This window comes from Pyrgilauda ruficollis, unplaced genomic scaffold (assembly GCF_017590135.1).
Source record: "Pyrgilauda ruficollis isolate IOZ18807 unplaced genomic scaffold, ASM1759013v1 scaffold496, whole genome shotgun sequence".
Lineage (NCBI taxonomy): Eukaryota > Metazoa > Chordata > Aves > Passeriformes > Passeridae > Pyrgilauda > Pyrgilauda ruficollis.
The window spans coordinates 14,716-35,906 of NW_024526555.1; the positions used below are offsets into that span (position 1 = coordinate 14,716).

Consider the following 21,191-nt stretch of genomic DNA (forward strand, 5'->3'; position numbering starts at 1 on the left):
CCCCTCACCCCACACCCCCCTCCTGGGGCTGGGGTCTCCCTCTGCAGCCCCCTCCCCTCCGCCCCCTTCCCCACGGGGGTCCCCCACTCCTGGACCGTCCTTTTCCAGGGGTTTTTGGGCCAGAATCTTTGGGATTTCTGGGGTCTCCAGGACTTTTGGGGTCTCTGGGATCTCCAGGACATTTGGGATTTCTGGGATCCCTTGGGTCTCTGGGATCTCACGGATCTCCAGGGCCTCCAGGACTTTTGGGATTTTTGGGGCCTCTGGGATCTCCAGGATCTCCAGGACTTTTGGGGTCCCTGGGATCTCCGGGATCTCCGGGATCTCCAGGGCTGTCCCCTCTCCCGGGGGTCCCTCGGGGGTCCCCAGCGGGCTGAGCTCGTCGTGGGCGCTCAGGAAGATTTCGTCGGGGTCGGAGTCGGGGTCGGAGGCGCCGGGGGCCAGGAAGAACATGTCCTGCTCCGTGCACTCCTCGATGGACAGGTAACTGTCCGGCTGCTCCGCCCAGCGCTCACCTGGCTGGGGGGACATGGGTGGGACCCCCAGGCACGGCCGGGACCCCGCGGGTGGGTGTCACTGTGTCCCCCTGCCCATCCCATCCCATTGATGCCAATGATCCCACTGATCCCATCCCATTGATCCTATTGATGCCAATGATCCCATTGATCCCATTGATCCTATTGATCCCATCCCATTGATCCCATTGATGCCAATGATCCCATTGATCCTATTGATCCCATCCCCTTGATCCCATTGATCCCAATGATCCCATTGATCCCATTGATCCTATTGATCCCATCGATCCCATTGATCCCATAGATCCCATCCCATCACATTGATCCCATTGATCCCATTGATCCCATCCCATCTCATCCCACTGATCCCATCGATCCCACCCCAATCCCATCCCATTGATCCCAATGATCCCATTGATCCTATTGATCCCATCCCATTGATCCCATCCCATCCCATTCCATTAATCCCATCCCACCCCATCCAGTGCTGTCCATCCCATCCTGTCCCATCCCAATCCCATCCCACTGATCCCATCCCATTAATCCCACCCCAATTTCATTAATCCCATCCCAATCCCACTGATCCCATCCCAATCCCACCCCACCCCCTCCTCCCGCCTCCACTGGTCCCACCCATCCCCAAATCCCGGGAATGCCGTCGGGTGCTCACGTTCATGAACCCGCTCTCCATGCCCTCCTCCACGGCCGGGAACCCGTCCCCGATCCCGGGGGTCTCATCCTCGATCCTGAGGGTCCATTCCTGGATCCCGAGGGTCCCATCCTCCATCTCGGCGGTCCATTCCTGGATCCCGAGGGTCCCATCCTCCATCTCGGCGGTCCATTCCTCGATCCCGAGGGTCCCATCCCCGATCCCGGGGGTCTCATCCCCGGTCCCGGGGCTCCGCGCCGCCGCCTCCGCGTCCCCGCCGCCCTCCAGCCACGTCTCGGGGCCGTCCAGGAAGGCGAAGGAGTCGCGGAGCTCCAGGGAGAGCCGGGTCTGCTCCGCATCCTCTGCGGGGAGAGCCGGCAGCGCTCGGTACCGGCCCCCACTCGGTACCGGTGTCCCCCCGATCGCGATATTCCCACGATCTGGGTGTCCCCCCGATCCTGGTGTCCCCTCGATCCCGATGTCCCCCAGATCTCGCTGTTCCCCCTGATCGCGGTGTCTCCCCTGCTCCTGGTGTTCCCCCGATCCCGGTGTCCCCAGTCCTGGTATTCCTCCGATCCCGGCGTCCCGGTGATCCCGGTGTCCCCCCGATCCTGGTGTCCCCCTGATCCCGGTGTCCCTCTGATCCCTGTATCCCCCGATCCCGGTTCCCCTCTAACCCGGTGTCCCTCTGATCCCGGTGTCCCTCTGATCCCTGTATCCCCCGATCCCGGTGTCCCCCCTGATCCCGGTGTCCCTCTGATCCCGGTGTCCCTCCAATCCCTGTGTCCCTCTGATCCCGTTGTCGCCCCTGATCCCGGTGTCCCTCTGATCCCGGTGTCCACCGATCCCGACTTCACCCTGATCCCGTTGTCCCGCTCGATCCCGGGATCCCCCCGATCCTGGTATCCCCAGTCCCAGCGTCCCCGTGATCCCGCTGTCCCCTTATCCCGGTGTCCCCCCGATCCCGGTGTCCCGGTGATCCCGCGGGTGTCCCACCGCGGGGTCTCACCGGAGCGGGGCCGGGGGTCCCGGGCGGGCTCGGGGGGGCTGCCGGGGGTCTGTTCCCGTTCCAGCGCGGGGCACGGGAGCCCCCGGGTGAGGCGGGACAGGTTGGAGGTGATGTGGAAGGGGACGGTGACCGAGAAGGGGCCCGAGATGTGGAGCCCCGCGCATTTCTCGGCGCGGGAGCGGCCGCAGACCCCCGGCCCCGCCCGGGGGGCTTTGGGGGTGGTGGGCTCCGACTTGGTGCTGCTCTCGGCCGCCGCTTCCAGCGGCTCCTCCAGGCTCTCGTCCAGCTCCGGGGCCGGCTCCGGGGCCGCGGGGGCCGCGTCCGAGCTGTGCTGCCGCTGCGGCCGCAGCTTCACCGACAGCTTCGGCAGCAGCCGCGCGGCGTCCGAGCCTGCGGAGGGGCGCGTCCGGAGCGGGCCGGGGGTCCCGGGGGGACGGGGAACCCGGGGGTATGGGGGGGACAGAGGGACAATCCCGAGGGGACAGAGGGACAATCCCAGGGGACAGAGGGACAATCCAGGGGGTCAGAGGGACAATCCCAGGGGACAGAGGGACAATCCTGAGGGGACAGAGGGACAATCCAGGGGGTCAGAGGGACAATCCCAGGGGACAGAGGGACAATCCCGAGGGGACAGAGGGACAATCCCAGGGGACAGAGGGACAATCCCGAGCCACAGAGGGACAGTCCCAGGGGTCAGAGGGTCCCTCTCACCGGACGGTCCGGAGGGGCCGGAGCTGAGCGAGTCCATGCTCTTGGCCGGCCGCAGGGTGACCTTCCCACACTTCTCTGGGAATGGGGCGGGAGAAGGGGATTGGGGGATTTGGGGACATTTGGGGACACAGCCCCCCCCAGTCCATGGGACCCCCCCGAATTCCCACCTTTCTCCTCCGCCTTCCCCGGTTTCCGCTTGGCCTCGTGCCCGGAGCGGCCCAGGTTGAAGATGGATCTCCACTTCTTGGCCTTGAGAGAGCCCTTGCTCCTGTGGGGACACCTGGGATACACCTGGGCACACCTGGGCTACACGTGGGGACACCTGGTGACACCTGGGATACACCTGAGCACACCTGTGATACACCTGGGCACACCTGAGGACACCTGGGATACACCTGGGCACACCTGGGATACCTGGGATATACCTGGGATACACCTGGTGACACCTGGGGACACCTGGGATATAGTGGGCACACCTGGGGACATCTGGGCTACACCTGGACACACCTGGGGACACCTGGGATATACGTGGGCACACCTGGGGACACCTGGGATACACCTGGGCACACTTGGGATACACCTGGGCTACACATGGGCACACCTGGGGACACCTGGGATGTACCTGGGCACATCTAGAGATGCCTGGGATATACCTGGGATACACCTGGGATATACCAGAGCACACCTGGGGACAGCTGGACACACCTGGGATATACCTGGGGGCACCTGAGCACACCTGGACACACCTGAGGACACCTGGGGTATACCTGGAAGGACACCTGGGGGACACCTGAGCACACCCTGGCACACCTGAGGCCACCTGCATCACAGTGAGCTGGGACCACCTGAGCCAGGCCCGGGATTTGGGGGTCCCTGGGGTTCCCTGAGGTGGGGCGGGGCTGTCACCTGCGCCCAGGTGGCCCCAGGTGGCCGTACCTGTTCTCGCCGAGCTCGATGATGGTGTGGTAGGGCCGCATCTGGGGGGGGCCGTCGCCCTGGCTCAGCGCGGCCGGGACGTGCAGGGGGGCGGCGCCCCCGGGCAGGAGCAGCGAGCGACGGGGACAGTCCCCACCTGGGACCCCAACATGGGACAGTGTCACCTCAGGGACCCTCAGTGTCCCCTAGAGCCACACGTCCTGGGCAGGAGCAGCGAGTGATGGGGACAGTCCCCACCTGGGACCCCGAAAATGTGACAGTGTCACCTCAGGGACCCTCAGTGTCCTGAGACCCCGAAAGGAGTGACAGTGTCACCTCAGGGACCTTCAGTGTCCCCCAGAGCCCCACCCTGGGACAGTCCCCACCTGGGACCCCAGCATGGGACAGTGTCACCTCAGGGACCCTCAGTGTCCTGAGACCCCGAAAGGTGTGACAGTGTCACCTCAGGGACCTTCAGTGTCCCCCAGAGCCCCACCCCGGGACAGTCCCCACCTGGGACCCCAGCATGGGACAGTGTCACCCCGGAATCCTCAGTGTCCCCTTGGGACCCCCACCCAGGATCAGGGAATGTCAGGGGGGATTCCCCACCTGGAGACCCCCAAAAATGGGGTGTCAGTGTCCCCCCAGGATCAGGGATGTCCCCACCCGGAAACCCCAAAAAGGTGTCAATGTCCCCGCGAGGATCAGGGAATGACGGGGTGAATTCCCCAGCTGGAGACCCCCAAACCAGTGTCCCCATGGTGTCCCATGATGTCCCCCCAGTGTCCCCTTGATGTCCCCCCAGTGTCCCCTTGATGTCCCCCCAATGTCCCCTTGATGTCCCCGCAATGTCCCCCCCAGTGTCCCCACGGTGTCCCCCCAATGTCCCCCCAGTGTCCCTGCGGTGTCCCCGCAGTGTCCCCACAGTGTCCCCCCGATGTTCTTGCGGTGTCCCCCCAGTGTCCCCACAGTGTCCCCACGGTGTCCCCACAGTGTCCCCCTGGTGTCCTCCCGGTGTCCCTGCAGTGTCCCCACGGTGTCCCCATGCTGTCCCCACAGTGTCCTCGCGGTGTCCCCCCAATGTCCCCCCGGTGTCCCCACGGTGTCCCCATGCTGTCCCCACGGTGTCCCAGTGGTGTCCCCGCAGTGTCCCAGTGGTGTCCCCGCGGTGTCCCCATGCTGTCCCCGTGCTGTCCCCGCGGTGTCCCCGCGGTGTCCCCTGCCTCGGAGCGGCGCGTCCCCGAAGAGCTGCTCCACGTGGGTGAGGATGAACTCCACCACGATGGACTGCACGCGCACCTCCATGAACGCCGCCGTGCCGTTGAACCCCGAGGCCTCGATGTCCCTCGAGCTGGGGACAGAGGGGACAGCGGGGTCACCGCGGGGTCACCTCAGGGTGAGGGGACAGCGGGGGACAGCGGGGACAGTGGGGTCACCACGGGGTGAGGGGACAACGAGGACAGTGGGGTCACCATGGGGTGAGGGGACAGCGAGGACAGTGGGGTCACCATGGGGTGAGGGGACAGTGGGGTCACCTCAGGGTGAGGGGACAGCGGGGACAGCAGGGTCACCGCGGGGTCACCTCAGGGTGAGGGGACAGCAGGGACAGTGGGGTCACCACGGGGTGAGGGACAGCGGGGTCACTGTGGGGTGAGGGGACAGCAGGGTCACCACAGGGTGGGGAGGACAATGGGGGACACGTGGGGTCACCTTGTTATGGAGGGTGACAGAGCTGAGGGTGACAGGGCTGAGTGTGACAGTGCTGAGGGTGACAGGGCTGGCAGTGACAGGGTTGGCAGTGACAGGGTTGGCAGTGATGGGACTGAGGGTGACAGGACTGATGGTAACAGGACTGATGGTGACAATGACAGGTGACAGCAACAGGTGACAGTGACAGGTGACGGTGACAGTGACAGGTGACAGTGATAGTGACAGTGATGGGTGACAGTGACAGCGACAGGTGACGGTGACAGTGACAGTTGATGGTGACGGGTGACGGTGATAGTGAACACTGACAGGTGACGGTGACAGTGACAGGTGACGGTGACAGTGACGGGTGATGGTGACAGGTGACGGTGACAGTGACGGGTGATGGTAAAAGCGACAGGTGACGGTGACAGTGATGCGTGATGGTGACGGTGACAGGTGACAGTGACAGTGACGGGTGATGGTGACAGTGACAGGTGACAGTGACAGGTGACAGTGACAGTGACGGGTGATGGTGACAGTGAACACTGACAGGTGACGGTGACAGTGACGGGTGATGGTGACAGTGAACACTGACAGGTGACGGTGACAGTGACGGGTGATGGTGACAGTGAACACTGACAGGTGACGGTGACAGTGACGGGTGATGGTAAAAGCGACAGGTGACGGTGACGGGTGACGGTGACAGGTGACGGTGACAGCGACAGGTGACGGTGACAGTGACAGGTGATGGTGACAGCGACAGGTGACAGTGACGGGTGACGGTGACAGCGACAGGTGACAGTGACAGGTGACGGTGACAGGTGACGGTGACAACAACAGGTGGCACCCACCGCAGCAGGTTGGGGGCCCAGACGATGGCCAGGTTCCGCGCGTGCATGTTGGTGCGCCCGCTGTGCGCGGCCATGCGCAGCAGGTGCCGCAGGCGACAGGTGGCACCCACCGCAGCAGGTTGGGGGCCCAGACGATGGCCAGGTTCCGCGCGTGCATGTTGGTGCGCCCGCTGTGCGCGGCCATGCGCAGCAGGTGCCGCATCAGGAACTCCAGCGTCCTGCCACACCGGCCACACCTCAGCCCCGCCACCCGCGCAGGGGACACCGCCGGGGCCGCGGGGCTGTCCCCACCCCCCTTCACCTGTAGTGAGGCGCCGGCAGCTCCTTGAGCACCTCCTTGATCTTCACCAGCCGCGCCTCCTCCATCTGGATGGCCACGGCGTCCTGCGGGGACAGTGCGGTGACAGCGTGGTGACAGCGCGGTGACACGGGGCCACCCGCCGCGCTGGGGACGCTTCGGGGACATCCGGGGACATCCGGGGACAGGGACTCACGGCGAACTTGTCGTAGAGCTGGTAGGTGAGCAGGGGGTTGGGCAGCTCGCGGCAGTAGGCCTTGCACAGGGAGCTGACGCAGTGAACGTCCTGCAGGTAAATGTCCCGCGACAGGTCCGGGCTGCGCTGCGCCTCGAACTCCTGCCTGGGGTTTGGGATTGGGATTTGGGATTGGGATTTGGGGTTTTGCTCTGCGCCTCAAACTCCTGTCTGGGATGGGATTAGGATTTGGGATTGGGATTGGGAATTGGGAATTGGGATTAGGGTCTGGGCTGCGCTGCGCCTCAAACTCCTGTCTGGGGTTTGGGATTTGGGATATGGGAATGTGGGATGGGGGTTTGGGCAATTCTGGGTTTCCCCAAGAACAGGGGAGAAAAGCACTCAGGGAAAGAAGCAAAGGAGGAAAAACTGCCCCAAAACCAGGGAAAGTGAAAGAGAATGGGCAGGGAAAACCCCAAAAGCAACAAAGAGGGAAAAAGGGAAGGAAAGGAGCGGGGGAAGAGGGGCTGGAGCGGGGTGGGGGAAGGGAAGGGGCCGGGGGGAGGGGAGATGGGCCCGTCCCCCCGTCCCTGTCACCCCGAGTCTGGTCCCATCCCTGCTTCCACATCTTCTCATCCCATTCCTGGTCCTCCCTCCCTCTCAGTCCCGGCATCCTCCAGTCTCCACCCCCATCCCCTTGATCCCATCTGATCCCATTGATCCCATTGATCCCATTGATCCCATCCCAATCCCAATCCCGACCTCCACCCCATCCCGCCCCACTCCCCACTCCGTCCTCATCCTGATCTCCATTCCCAACCCCGTTCCCACCCCAATCCTGATTCCCCCATCCTCCTCTGCTTTTCTCATCCCACTCCTGGTCCCCCCTCCCTCTCAGTCCCGGCATCCTCCAGTCTCCACCCCCATCCCCTTGATCCCATTGATCCCATTGATCCCATTGATCCCATTGATCCCATTGATCCCATCCCAATCCCAATCCCGACCTCCACCCCATCCCGCCCCACTCCCCACTCCGTCCTCATCCTGATCTCCATTCCCAACCCCGTTCCCACCCCAATCCTGATTCCCCCATCCTCCTCTGTCCCGATCCCACCCTGTTCTCAATCCCAATCCCATCCCACTCCCAATCCCATCCTGACCCTGATCCCTGCCCCATCCCCAAACCAATCCCTGCCCTGTCCCAATCCCGATCCCACCCTGACCCACCCCCATCCCCATCCCTATGCCTCCCCATCCCTGTTCCCGTCCTCATTCCCGCTCCATCCCATCCCATCCCATCCCCATCCCCCCCCATGGATCCCATCCCATGGATCCCATCCCATGGATCCCATCCCATCCCACTGATCCCATTCCCGTTCCCGCCGCGCTGACCGCAGCCGCTGGGTGTTGGAGGACACCCCAGACAGGCGGTAGATGCCATCGACCACCCCGTGCTGCTCCACGAACTCCGTGCAGCTCCGGAGCACCTGCGGCACTGCGGGACACGAGCCGGCCCCACGGGGTCCCGGTGAGCCCGATCCCACGGGATCCCAGTGGTCCCTGATCCCACAGGATCCCACTGAGCCCTGATCCCACGGGATCCCACTGGGTCCCACTGGTCCCAGATCCCACAGAGCCCAACTGAGCTCGAATTCCAGAGCCCAGCTGATCCTGGACCTAGCAAAGCCCAGCTGAGCCCAGATCTGAGAGAGTCTGATCCCAGATCCAAGAGCAACTGAGCCCAGACCTGACAGAGCTCAGCTAATCCCAGATCTACCAGAGCCCAAATGATCCTGGATCTATCAGAGCCCAGCTGATCCTGGATCCATCAGTGCCCACTGGACCCAGCCCAGATCCCAGATTTGGCATTGCCCACCTGGACCCAGCCCAGATCCCAGATTTGGCATTGCCCACCTGGACCCAGCCCAGATCCCAGATTTGGCATTGCCCACCTGGACCCAGCCCAGATCCCAGATTTGGCATTGCCCACCTGGACCCAGCCCAGATCCCAGATTTGGCATTGCCCACCTGGACCCAGCCCAGATCCCAGATTTGGCATTGCCCACCTGGACCCAGCCCAGATCCCAGATTTGGCATTGCCCACCTGGACCCAGCCCAGATCCCAGATTTGGCATTGCCCACCTGGACCCAGCCCAGATCCCAGATTTGGCATTGCCCACCTGGACCCAGCCCAGATCCCAGATTTGGCATTGCCCACCTGGACCCAGCCCAGATCCCAGATTTGGCATTGCCCACCTGGACCCAGCCCAGATCCCAGATTTGGCATTGCCCACCTGGACCCAGCCCAGATCCCAGATTTGGCATTGCCCACCTGGACCCAGCCCAGATCCCAGATTTGGCATTGCCCACCTGGACCCAGCCCAGATCCCAGATTTGGCATTGCCCACCTGGACCCAGCCCAGATCCCAGATTTGGCATCTCCCACCTGGCCCTGGCCCCACCAGCACTGGGGGATGGGGAGGACCTCGGCCAGCACCCCCTGGATGTCCCCACCGGGTCCCTGCACCCGTCCTGGGCCACCAACTCCAGGGATGAGGCCACCAACTCCACATTGGGATCACTGGTTTGACAGGAATGAGGCCACAAATCCCAAAGGATGGAGCCACCAACCCCACAGGACGAGGCCACCAAATCCCAAGAAATGAGGACACCAACTCCGCCGGGATGAGGCCACCAAATCCTGAGGAACGGGGCCACCAAATCCGTGGGGATGAGGCCACCACATTCCAAAGGATGGAGCCACCAACTCCAGAAGGACAGAGTCACCAAATCCCAAAGGGTGGAGCCACCAGATCCATGGGGATGAGGCCACCAAATCCCAAAGGATGGAGCCACCAACTCCACCGGGATGAGGCCACCAAATCCCAAAGGATGGAGCCACCAACTCCGCGAGGATGAGGCCACCAAATCCCAAAGGATGGAGCCACCAACTCCACCGGGATGAGGCCACCAAATCCTGAGGAACGGGGCCACCAAATCGGTGGGGATGAGGCCACCAAATCCCAAAGGATGGAGCCACCAGATCCACGGGGATGAGGTCACCAAATCCCAAAGGATGAAGCCACCAACCCCAAGGAACAGACCCCCCCACCACTCAGGGCCAACCCCCCCGTGATTGGAGCCCCACCGAGCTCCAACCCCCCCAAATCCCGGCCGAGCCTCGGTGGCCGCGACGCTTCCTGGAGCCCCGGTGACGCAACGGGTGGCGCAAGTCCCCTTCGAGTCCCCTCCGGGGCCCCTTCCCCGCTTCCGTTGGTGGCCCCGGTGGCCCTGGTGGCCCCCGGGGGGCTCGGGGGGTGGGCAGGGTGGTGGCACTCACCGTCCTGCCCCGAGCGCTGGAGATGCTCGCGGAGGTCGCAGCCGAAGAGCCGCTCCCGGGAGCCGCCCTTGCGCCTCGCCCGCTGCCGGGCCTTGAGCGCCAGGGACATGGGGACACGGCTGGGGACAGCGCGGGGGACACGGCCGGGGACACGGGGGCCACGCCAGGGGGGTCCCGGCGCTGTCCCCGTGGGGGTGGCAGGAAGGCGGAGGCCGCGCTCGAGGCGCTTCCTGCTCCCCGCGGCCGCGAAACCACAGCGAGGGCGGGGACGCCTGCGCACACGCGTGTGCAAGGGACACGCCCTGGGGACAGGGGACACGTGTGTGTGAAAGGGGACACGCCCTGGGGGTCACCCCCGTGTCACCCCCGTGTCTCAGTGTCACCCACATGTCACCGTGTCACCCATGCCACCCCCGTGTCACCTGCTGTGTTGCCGTGTCACCCGCGTGTCTCAGTGTCGCTCCCACGTCACCCACATTACCCACGTCACCCGAGTGTTTCAGTGTCCCCCCCGTGTCCCCCCAGTGTCCCCAGTGTCCCCAAGCTGTCACACTCGGGCCCAGTCCCGCGGGTCCTTTATTTACAGGGTCTATACACGGCTGTACAGCCCCTCCCCCAGCCCGGGGGGGAGGGGACACGGCTGTCCCCAATGCCACCACAGTCCCAGGGGGAGAGGGGACACGGCTGTCCCCAGTGCCACCCAGCCCGGGGGGGTTGGGGGGACACGGCTGTCCCCAGTGCCACCCAGCCCGGGGGGGTCTGGGGGGACACGGGGGCTCCTGCCCCGCTCCGTCCTGGGGAGTTTGGGGAGTCCTCGGGGGTCCCCGGTGTCACCACGAGTGTCCCTAGCCCGCGGTTGGTGGCACCTGGGGACAGGAGCTTGTCCTGGGCTTGGTGGTGTCCCCAAGCCAGTGACAGCAGGGAGGTGGCACTTGGGGACCAGAGTTCATCCTTGACCCCACGCCAGCAGGGAGGGGACACCTGGGGACAGGAGCTTGTCCTGGGGCTCGTCCCCAAGCCTGTGATGGCAGGGAGGTGGCACCTGGGGACCAGAGTCCATCTCTGAAGCAGGGAGGTGGCACTTGGGGACCGGAGAATGTCCTTGAGCTCGGTGGTGTCCCCAAGCCTGTGCCAGCAGCAAGGTGACACTTGGGGACTGAAGAATGTCCTGGGGCGTGGTGGTGTCCCCAACTCCATGTGCCAGCAGGGAGGTGACACGAATGTCCTGGGGCTTGGTGGTGTCCCCAACTCCATGTGCCAGCAGGGAGGTGACACTTGGGGACCAGAGTCTTTGCTTGACCCCACACCAGCAGGGAGGTGACACCCGGGGACCGCAGCCGGTCCTGGGGCACTGTCCTTGTCCCCAGCCCCACACCAGCAGGGAGGTGACACCTGGGGACTGAAGTCCATCCTTGACCCCACACCAGCAGGGAGGTGACACAGTCCTGGGGCACTGTCCTTGTCCCCAACCCCACACCAGCAGGGAGGTGACACCCAAGGACCAGAGTCCATCTTGACCCCACACCAGCAGGGAGGTGACACAGTCCTGGGGCACTGTCCTTGTCCCCAACCCCACACCAGCAGGGAGGTGACACCGGGGACCGGAGCGGAGGGGACAGAGCCAGGCGGGCGCGGGGGGGGGGGCTGGCCGTGCCCTGGCTGTCCCCAGGTGTCCCCAGGTGTCCCCCCGGGGCCCGGCTCACACCAGGTGGCCGCGGCCGTTGATGTAGATGCCGTTGGAGCTGGGCTTGGCCTGCAGCATCCCGTTCTCCTGCACGAAGTGCGTCATGGCCGCCTTGATGGGGTCCCCCCCGCCGCCCCCCTCCTCCTCCTCCTCCTTGGGCTCCTTCCCGCCGGGCGCCGGTGGCACCGCGGGGACAGCGGGGACAACGGGGACGTCGGTCTGCGTCTCGATCTCCCGCACCGTGGAGAGCGTGGAGTAACTGCGGCCCTCGGGCTCCTCGCTCTGGGGACAAGGGACAAGGGACACGTCAGGGGCGCCACCGGGCGTGGGGCGGGGCGGGGATTGGTGGGGACAAGGGCACCGTGGGGACATTGGAACCATGGGGACATGGGGACATATGGAGGCATGGCATTGACACCATGAGGACATAGGGACTGCTGGGGACATGGACAGTGCTGGGGACATGGGTGCCACCAAGGACATGGCCACCATGGGGACATTTGGGACACGGGCACTGATCAGAACAAGGGCAAGGACAGGGACACCAGTGGGGACATGGGGAGGACCAGGTGATGTGGGCACCATGGGGACATGGACATCACCAGTGACACGGGCCCTGTGGGGGACATGGTGCCACTGGGGCCAGGAGTGTCACTGGGGACAGGAACGCGGTGACCCCGTGTCCCCCGGTGTCCCCCGTGTCTCACCATGGCGGAGCAGATGCTGGTGCCACGCAGGCTGTCCCCTCGCAGGCTGTCCCCTCGCAGGCTGTCCCCTCTCAAGCTGTCCCCTCGCAGGCTGCCCTGGCGACTCTCCGTCCGCAGCTGCAGCGTCTCCTCCAGCTGGGACAGGCTGGTCAGCGCCCCGGACACCCCGGACACCCCAGGACACCCCATGGACACCCCAGGACACCCCATGGACACTCCATGGACACCCCATGGACACGCCATGGACACCCCAGGACACCCCTGGATACCCCATGGACACCCCATGGACACCCCAGGACACCCCATGGACACGCCATGGACACTCATGGACACCCCCGGACACCCCATGGACACTCCATGGACACCCATGGACACCCCATGGACACTCCATGGACACCCATGGACACCCCATGGACACTCCATGGACACGCCATGGACACCCATGGACACCCCAGGACACCCCATGGACACTCCATGGACACCCATGGACACCCATGGACACGCCATGGACACACCAAGGACACCCCAAGGAAACCCCATGGAGACCCCAGGACACCCCATGGACACCCCAGGACATCCCAGGACACCCCAAAGTCTGATCCCATGGACACCCCATGGAGACCCCACGGACACGCCATGGACACACCAAGGACACCCCACGGACACTCCATGGACATGCCATGGACATGCCTGGAGACCCCATGGACATTCCAGGGATACCCCAAAGTCCAACCCCATGGACATTCCAAGGACACCCCAAAGTCCGACCCCATGGACACTCCATGGACACCCCAAAGTCTGACCCCATGGACATTCCAGGGACACCCCAAAGTCCGACCCCATGGACACCCCATGGACATTCCCCAGTTTGATTCCATGGAGACCCCACGGATATCCCAAAGTCTGATCCCACGGACACCCCACAGCCCAACCCAACCCCCCTTCCTTGGGCACCCCAAGGCCCTGCACCCCCCCAGGCCCCCCCAGCCCCTCTGGGGGGCTCCCCAAGCCCCTCCCAGGCCCCCCCGGTTTCCGTGTCCCCACCTGTGCCCGGGGGTCGCTGCTGTGGCTGGAGTGGAGCCTCCGGATGGAATTTTCCCGGGTCAGCGTCAGCTCCTCCTCGCTGGGGACACGGGGGACACTCAGCACCGGCCCCGTGTCATCCCCCCTGTCCCCACGCATCCTGCTGTGCCCCCCCCCATGTCGTCCCTTGTCCCCTCATGGCCGTGTCCATCTCCCACATCCCGTGTGTCACCCCTGTCCCCCGTGTCCCCTGTGTCCCTCGTGTCCTGCCATGTCCTCTGTGTCTATCCCATGTCCCCATTGTGTCCCCGTGTGTCCCCCTGCAACTTCCTGTCTCCCTTTTCCCCTGTCCCCCACATCCCCCACGTCCCCAAGTCCCTCCATGTCCCTCAGTGTCTCCTGTGTCCCCATGTCCCTCCATGCACCTGTATCCGCCAGTGTCCCCCCGTGTCCCCCAATGTCCCTCCATGTCCCCTTGTGTCCCATGATCCTCCATCTCCCTGTGTCCCCATATCCCACCATGTCCCCATGTCCCCCAGTGTCCCCCATGTCCCTCCACGTCCCCATGTCCCCTGTGTCCCATGTCCTTCCATGTACCTGCATCCCTCCGTGTCCCCCCGTGTCCCCATGTCCCTCAATGTCCCCCATGTCCATCCTTGTCCCTTGTGTCCCCATGTCTCTCCATGTCCCCATGTCCCCCAGTGTCCCCCCATGTCTCCTCTGTCCCCACGTCCCCCACGTCCCTTGTGTCCCCTGCATCCCCATGTCTCTCCATGTACTGTGTCCCCCCGTGTCCCCCCGTGTCCCCCCCGTGTCCCCATGTCCCCTCCCTTACTACTTCTCGGAGATGCGCTGGGTCTTGCGTTTGTGGTACAGGGTCATGACCACCACGACGATGACGAGGACGCAGAGCAGGACGGCGGCGATGACCCCGACCACGACCACCGAGGCCGACACCAGGTCCACGCGGCGCACCGTGTCCTCTGCGGGCACCCCACGGGGGTCAGGGGACACCCCGGACCGGGGGGACACCCCACGGGGGTCAGGGGACACCCCAAACTGGGGGAGACCCCAAAGGGGTCAGGGGACACCCCAAAAGGTGGTGTGGGACAGAGGGTGACCAGTGGGTGGGGATGGACAGCAAGAGGCGTCAGAGGGACAGATGGACAATCCATGGACAAGTCCATGGATGGGCAGATGGATGGACAGATGGACAAGTCCATCCACGGATGGAGGGGTGTCCATGAGGAGATGGACTGACAAGGATATCCAGGGGTGGGAGGATGGACGGATGGACAATCCATGGATGGACAAGGCCATGGACGGTGGGTGGATGACCAATGGGTGGGGATGGACAGTGAGAGGTGTCAGAGGGACAGACGGATGGGTGGATGATGGATGGATGGATGGATGGATGGATGGATGGATGGATGATGGATGGATGGATGGATGGATGGATGGATGATGGATGGATGGATGGATGGATGATGGATGGATCATGGATGGATGGATGATGGATGGATGGATGATGGATGGATGATGGATGGATGGATGGATGGATGGATGGATGGATGGATGGATGGGCAGGAATCTGGAGGCACGATCAGATGGATGAATGGATGGAAGGGTGGAGGAGCGGACAGAAGGGAGGATGAGTGGACAGAAGGACAGATGAGTGGACGGAAGGGCGGGTGTGAGCAGGCAGTGAGTAAAGCCGGGCTGGATGAGCACACGATGAGTGGACGGGCGTGGAAGAGGGATGGACCCTGGAGGGATGGGCACAGGATGGGAGGAGCGGAGGAGGGAGGGACAGGATGGGTGGATGAGTGAATGAATGAATGGATGTGTGGATGGACAGACGGCCAGATGGGCGGGTGGATGAGTGAATGAATGGATGGATGGACGAGTGGACAGATGGGTGGGTGAACAAGGGGATGAGTGGACAGATGGATGAGTTGACAGATGGGTGGATGGATGGATGAATGGACAAGTGGATGGTCAGATAGACAGACAGATGGACATACAAACAGATGCAGAAACCAAGCAGCAGCACTCCCCTCAGCACACCCTGTCCATTCTGCCACCGCCACCCTCGGACGTGTCCCCGCTGCCCTGTCCCCACCTGTGGCGCGTCCCCGGATGCTGACGTTGGCCCGCGCCTCCTTGGCGGCCACGCGGTTGGACACTCGGCACACGTAGTCGCCGGCGTCGGCCACGGCCAGCGGCCGCTGGAACAGCAGCGTGTCCCCCTTGACCCTGACACCCGCGGGCAGCGGCGCGTCCACCCTGCGGGGACAGCCCGGTGTCAGCTACCGTGACAGCCCTGGTGACATCTCCCCATGACAGCCCCGGTGTCAGCCCCCGTGACAGCCCTGGTGTCAGCCCCGGTGACAACCCCAGTGACAACCGCAGTGACAACCCCAGTGACATCTCCTGGTGACAACTCCAGTGACAGCCCCTGGTGACAACCTCTGGTGACATCTCCCAGTGACAGCCCCCAGTGACATCTCCCCATGACAGCCCCCGGTGACAACCCCTGGTGACATCTCCCGGTGTCAGCTGCAGTGACAGCCCCCAGTGATATCTCCCCGTGACAGCCCCTGGTGACACCCCCCAGTGACACCCCCCAGTGACACCCTCCAGCCTGCCCGGGAGGGTGGCGGTGGCGGCATCAAAGCCGGCGGTGCCGGTTCCCACGGGTGACGCCCAGCCGGGCACCGCGGGGCCTGCCCGGGCACGCGGCACTGCCGGGCCCAGCCACGGCGGCACCGGCACCGGCACGGGACGGGCGTGGGCAGGGGCTGGGGGTGGGGAGGTGTGGCAGGGACTGGGGGACGTGGCAGGGACAGGGGGACGTGGCAGGGACAGGGGGACATGGCAGGGACAGGGGGATGTGGCAGAGAGAGGGGGGAGATGGCAGGGATGAGAGGATGTGGCAGGGACACAGCGGGGACAGGGGGACATAGCAGGGACAAAGATGACACAACAGGGACATGGCAGGGACAGGGGATGTGGCAGGGACAGGAGGATGTGGCAGGGACAGTAGGGACACAGCAGGGACAGGGGGACATGGCAGGGATAAGAGGATGTGGCTGGGACAAGGGTGACACAACAGGGACACAGGCACAAGGACATGGCACAGGAGCAGGGGGATGTGGCAGGGACAGGAGGGACACAGCAGGGACAGGGGAATGTGGCAGGGACAGGGAGGGACCAACACAGGCAGCGGGGACACAGCAGGGACATGGGACACAGCCAGGACACAGCAGGGACACGGTCAGGGGGACACAGTGGGGACACAGTGGGGACAGAGTTGGGGCAAGGGACACCACAGGGACACCGCAGGGACACCGCAGGGTGACCACAAGGACACAAACATGCTCCAGACCCTGGCAGGGACACAGGGGGACACAGGCAAGGGGTCCCAGGGCAGAGGGCCATGGGAAGGTGACAGGGGGTGACAGGGGGTGACAGGAGGTGACAAGGGGTGACAGGGGGTGACAGGGGCCTCACCGTGTCCAGTTGTAGGTCGGCGGGGGGTTGCCGTCCCCCAGGCAGGTCAGCGCCGCCCCCTCCATCCCCTCCTGCCACTCGGCCGTGTGGCCCAGCACCGACGCGTCCGACAGGTCTGGGGACACCGAGGGGACACTCAGGGGACAAGGTCCCACGGCCCTGCTGTGTCCCCCATGGCCACGGTGTCCCCCTGTGTCCCTCATCCTCCCCATGCCCAATGTCCCACCCTCCGTGTCCCCAAGGTCCTCCATGCCAGCATCCCCCAGTGTCACCTGTGTCCTCACACTCCCAATGCCACCTGTGTCCCCCATGTCCCCAGCACCCTCCCTCTGCCCAGTGTCCCCAGTGTCACCAAAGTCCCCAAAGTCCCCAGTGCTTCCCACGATTTCCATGTCCCCAGTGTCCCCCATATCTCTCAGTGTCCCTCCATGTCCCCAGTGCCTTCCATGTCCCCAATGTCCCCCTCACCCTCCACATCCCCTGCGCCCAGGATGTCCCCAAGACCCTCTGTGTCCCCAGTGTCCTCCACACCTCTCAATACCCCCAACACATCTGTGTCCCTCAAGGCTCCCCATGTCCCCACTGCCCATCGTGTCCCCAAGGCCCCCATGTCCTCAATGCACCCCCCCACGTCCCCAGTGCCCCCCACATTCCCAACACCCTCCATGTCCCCCAAGACCCCCCGCCCCCGGCGGTGCCCGCTGGCGCACAGGCGACGCTGAGCAGGTGCGTGATCCTCTTCTCGTGGCGCAGGCCGGGGTGTGCCACCACGCAGGTGAGGCTCTTGCCGTTCATGCTGCGCCCGGGCACCAGGAAGAACTCGCTGGTGACCGAGGCCGAGCGCGCGTGGGCCGAGCGCCGCGTGGCGTTGGTGCCGCGCACCTCGGTCTCCCAGCGCACCGAGGGCACCGGGCTGCCCTCGGCCGTGCACGAGGCCGCCAGCGTCCGGCCCTGGCCCTCCTCCAGCGGCGGGCCCGGGTTCAGGATGGGCAGCGGGGGCACTGCGGGGGGGACACGGCGGTTAGGGGCGCGGTGGGGACGGCGGTTTATTGGGTTTATTGGGTTTATTGGGTGTCTGGGGTGTCTGCGTGGCACCGGTGCCCGTTGTGTCCCCAAAGTCCTCAAATCCCCCATGCCCATGGTGTCCCCTCTGCCCTCCACGTGCTCCATTGTCCCCTGTGTCCCCCATAACTCCCATGTCCCATGTGTCCCATGTCCCCCGTGCCCTGTGTCTCACGTCCCCCATGTCCTCTACACCCCCCATGTCCCAAGTGCCCCATGTCCCCTGTGCCCACCATACCCTCTGTGTCCTGTGTGCCCCATGTCCCCTCTCCCAAGTGCCCCACATGTCCCACATGTCCCATGTCCCCCATCCCACATATCCCACGTGCTCTACCTGCCCCATGTCCCCTGTCCCACGTGCCCTACATGTCCCATATCCCCATCCCCACATGTCCCACATGCCCCATGTCCCCATACCCACCACGTCCCCTGTGTCCCACGTACCCCATGTCCCCTGTGCGCCCCCATACCCACGTCCCCTGTGTCCCCTGTCCCCGTGTCCCTCATACTCCCCATGTCCCCTGTGTCCCACATCCCCCATGTCCCATGTCCCACGTGTCCCCTGTCTCCATGTCCCCTATACCCCCCATGTCCCGTGTCCCATGTGTCCCCTGTGCCCATGTCCCCCATACCCCCTATGTCCCATGTCCCACATGTCTCCTGTCCCTGTGTCCCCTATACCCTCCACGTCCCCTGTGTCCTACGTGTCCCCCGTCCCCATGTCCCATGTGTCCCCGTGTTCCCCATACCCACATCCCCCGTGTCCCCGTGTCCCAAGCGTCCCCTGTCCCTGTGTCCCCCATACCCACATCCCCCGTGTCCCCCGTCTCCGTGTCCCCTGTCCCTGTGTCCCCCGTGTCCCTCGTGTCCCCGCGCTCACCCAGCACCCTGAGCGTGAGGCGCCCCTCGAAGTTGCCCATGGGGAAGGTGATCAGGTGGCACTCGTAGTCGCCCTCGTCGCCCTGCACGGCGTTGCGCAGGACGATGGCGCCGTCGCCCAGGTCGCCGTGGCCGTGGCGCAGCACGCGGCCCGCGAAGGGCTCCTGCACGTGCTCGCCGTGCTGCGGGTTCAGCACGGCCACCTCGGCGGGCACCGCGCCCGGGCCGCGCTTCAGCCACGTCACCTGCACCACCTGCTCCTGCTCCTGCGCCCGGTACCGGCACGGCAGCACCACGTCCTGCCCCAGCACGGCCGTCACGCTGCGCGGCACCTCCACGCGGCCGCCGCCTGCGGGACACGGGCGACAGCTGAGGGACAGCTGGGGGACAGCTGGGACACCTGTGTGTGACACCTGGGACACCTGTGTGTAACATCTGGGACACCTGAGTGTGACACCTGTCTGTGGGTACAGGCACCTCCACGCGGCCACCGCCTGCGGGACACGGGGGACAGCTGAGTGTGACACCTGGGACACCTGTGTGTGACACCTGGGACACCTGAGTGTGACACCTGTCTGTGGGTACAGGCACCTCCACGCGGCCGCCGCCTGCGGGACACGGGGGACAGCTGAGTGGGACACCTGGGGGACAGCTGGGACACCTGAGTGTAACACCTGGGACACCTGAGTGCGACACCTGGGACACCTGAGAGACACGTGGGACACCTGAGTGTAACATCTGGGACACCTGAGAGACACCTGGGACACCTGTCACACCTGTCACACCTGGGACACCTGAGTGACGCCGGGGGTACACCTGAGTGACACCTGTCTCTGGGTACAAGCACCTCCACATGGACACCGCCTGCGGGACAGGGGACACCTGAGTGACACCTGTGACACCTGGGACACCTGAGTGCCGCCTGAGTGACACCTGAGGGACACCTGGGACACCTGAGTGGGACACCTGTGGCACCTGGGACACCTGAGTGACGCCTGAGTGACACCTGAGGGACACCTGGAACACCTGAGTGTGGGTACAGGCACCTCCACACAACCACCGCCTGCAGGGACAGGGAGGTGACACCTGAGTGTGTCACCTGTGTCACCAGGTGTGGCACGGAGCGGGCACAGGGATGTGTGGGGGGACACAGTGGGGACAGGGATGTGGCACCTCCACCTGCCCCTACCTGCGGGGACACACGGGGACTTCAGTGTGACCCCTGCGTCACCCGTGGGCACCGGGTGTGATTCCAGGTGTGCAAGGGGCCGTGGGTCAGCCACGTGTGCCCTGTGCCACCACCTGTGGGCAGCTGGGGTGATTCCAGGGGTGTGAGAGCACAGCTGGGCACACCTGGGGACACTCACACACACCTGGGAACACCTGGGGACACCTGCACAGGGCTCAGGGCACACCTGGGCACACCTGGGGACACTCACACACACCTGGGCACATCTGGGGACACCTGCACAGGGCTCAGGGCACACCTGGGCACACCTGGGGACACCTGCACAGGGCTCAGGGCACACCTGGGCACACCTGGGGACACCTGCACAGGGCTCAGGGCACACCTGGGCACACCTGGGGACACCTGCATAGGGTTTGGGCTCAGCTGGGCACAGCTGGGCACACTCACACACACCTGGGCACACCTGCACAGGGCACACCTGGGCACACCTGGGCACACTCACACACACCTGGGCACACACACCTGGGCACACCTGTAGGATTTGGGGTTCAGGTTGGGGGGCTGGCTGGGCTTTGGGGTGCAGGATTTGGGGACTGGCTGAGGTTTTGGGGGAAGGTTTGTGGTTGAGAACTTGGGGTGCAGAATGTGGGGTGCAGGATTTGGGGTGCAGATTTGGGGTGCAGGATTTGGGGTGCAATTTTGGGGTGCAGGATTTGGGGAGCAGATTTGGGGAGCAGATTCGGGGTGCAGATTTGGAGAGCAGATTTGGGGGGCAGGATTTGGGGAGCAGATTTGGAGTGCAGTTTTGGGGGGCAGGATTTGGGGAGCAGATTTGGAGTGCAGTTTTGGGGAGCAGGATTTGGGGAGCAGGGTTTGGGATGAAGTTTTGGGGAGCAGTTTTGGGGTGCAGGATTTGGGGGGCAGTTTTGGGGAGCAGATTTGGGGTGCAGTTTTGGGGTTCAGGTTTGGGGGGCGGTTTTGG

The 21,191-nt window shown here is 64.5% G+C and overlaps 2 protein-coding genes across 2 annotated transcripts in view; both read right to left on the reverse strand.

The window, feature by feature from the left end:
• ARHGAP30 (Rho GTPase activating protein 30) overlaps positions 1–10,354 on the reverse strand; it is an 11,887-nt gene extending 1,533 nt beyond the window's left edge. The window contains exons 1-12 of the mRNA XM_041479674.1: positions 10,153–10,354; positions 8,205–8,307; positions 6,834–6,978; positions 6,641–6,723; positions 6,450–6,557; positions 5,023–5,150; positions 3,821–3,956; positions 3,052–3,152; positions 2,885–2,959; positions 2,174–2,563; positions 1,186–1,526; positions 9–519 (exon numbers count right to left, since the gene is read on the reverse strand). Coding sequence (XP_041335608.1) covers positions 9–519; positions 1,186–1,526; positions 2,174–2,563; positions 2,885–2,959; positions 3,052–3,152; positions 3,821–3,956; positions 5,023–5,150; positions 6,450–6,557; positions 6,641–6,723; positions 6,834–6,978; positions 8,205–8,307; positions 10,153–10,261 — 2,230 coding nt within the window. The 5' untranslated portion in view covers positions 10,262–10,354. The remainder of the gene's footprint in view (positions 1–8; positions 520–1,185; positions 1,527–2,173; positions 2,564–2,884; positions 2,960–3,051; positions 3,153–3,820; positions 3,957–5,022; positions 5,151–6,449; positions 6,558–6,640; positions 6,724–6,833; positions 6,979–8,204; positions 8,308–10,152) is intronic.
• A 1,416-nt stretch (positions 10,355–11,770) lies between these two features.
• NECTIN4 (nectin cell adhesion molecule 4) overlaps positions 11,771–21,191 on the reverse strand; it is a 10,298-nt gene continuing 877 nt past the window's right edge. The window contains exons 2-9 of the mRNA XM_041479684.1: positions 19,022–19,369; positions 17,790–18,080; positions 17,080–17,194; positions 15,689–15,852; positions 14,402–14,549; positions 13,588–13,666; positions 12,544–12,678; positions 11,771–12,118 (exon numbers count right to left, since the gene is read on the reverse strand). Coding sequence (XP_041335618.1) covers positions 11,852–12,118; positions 12,544–12,678; positions 13,588–13,666; positions 14,402–14,549; positions 15,689–15,852; positions 17,080–17,194; positions 17,790–18,080; positions 19,022–19,369 — 1,547 coding nt within the window. The 3' untranslated portion in view covers positions 11,771–11,851. The remainder of the gene's footprint in view (positions 12,119–12,543; positions 12,679–13,587; positions 13,667–14,401; positions 14,550–15,688; positions 15,853–17,079; positions 17,195–17,789; positions 18,081–19,021; positions 19,370–21,191) is intronic.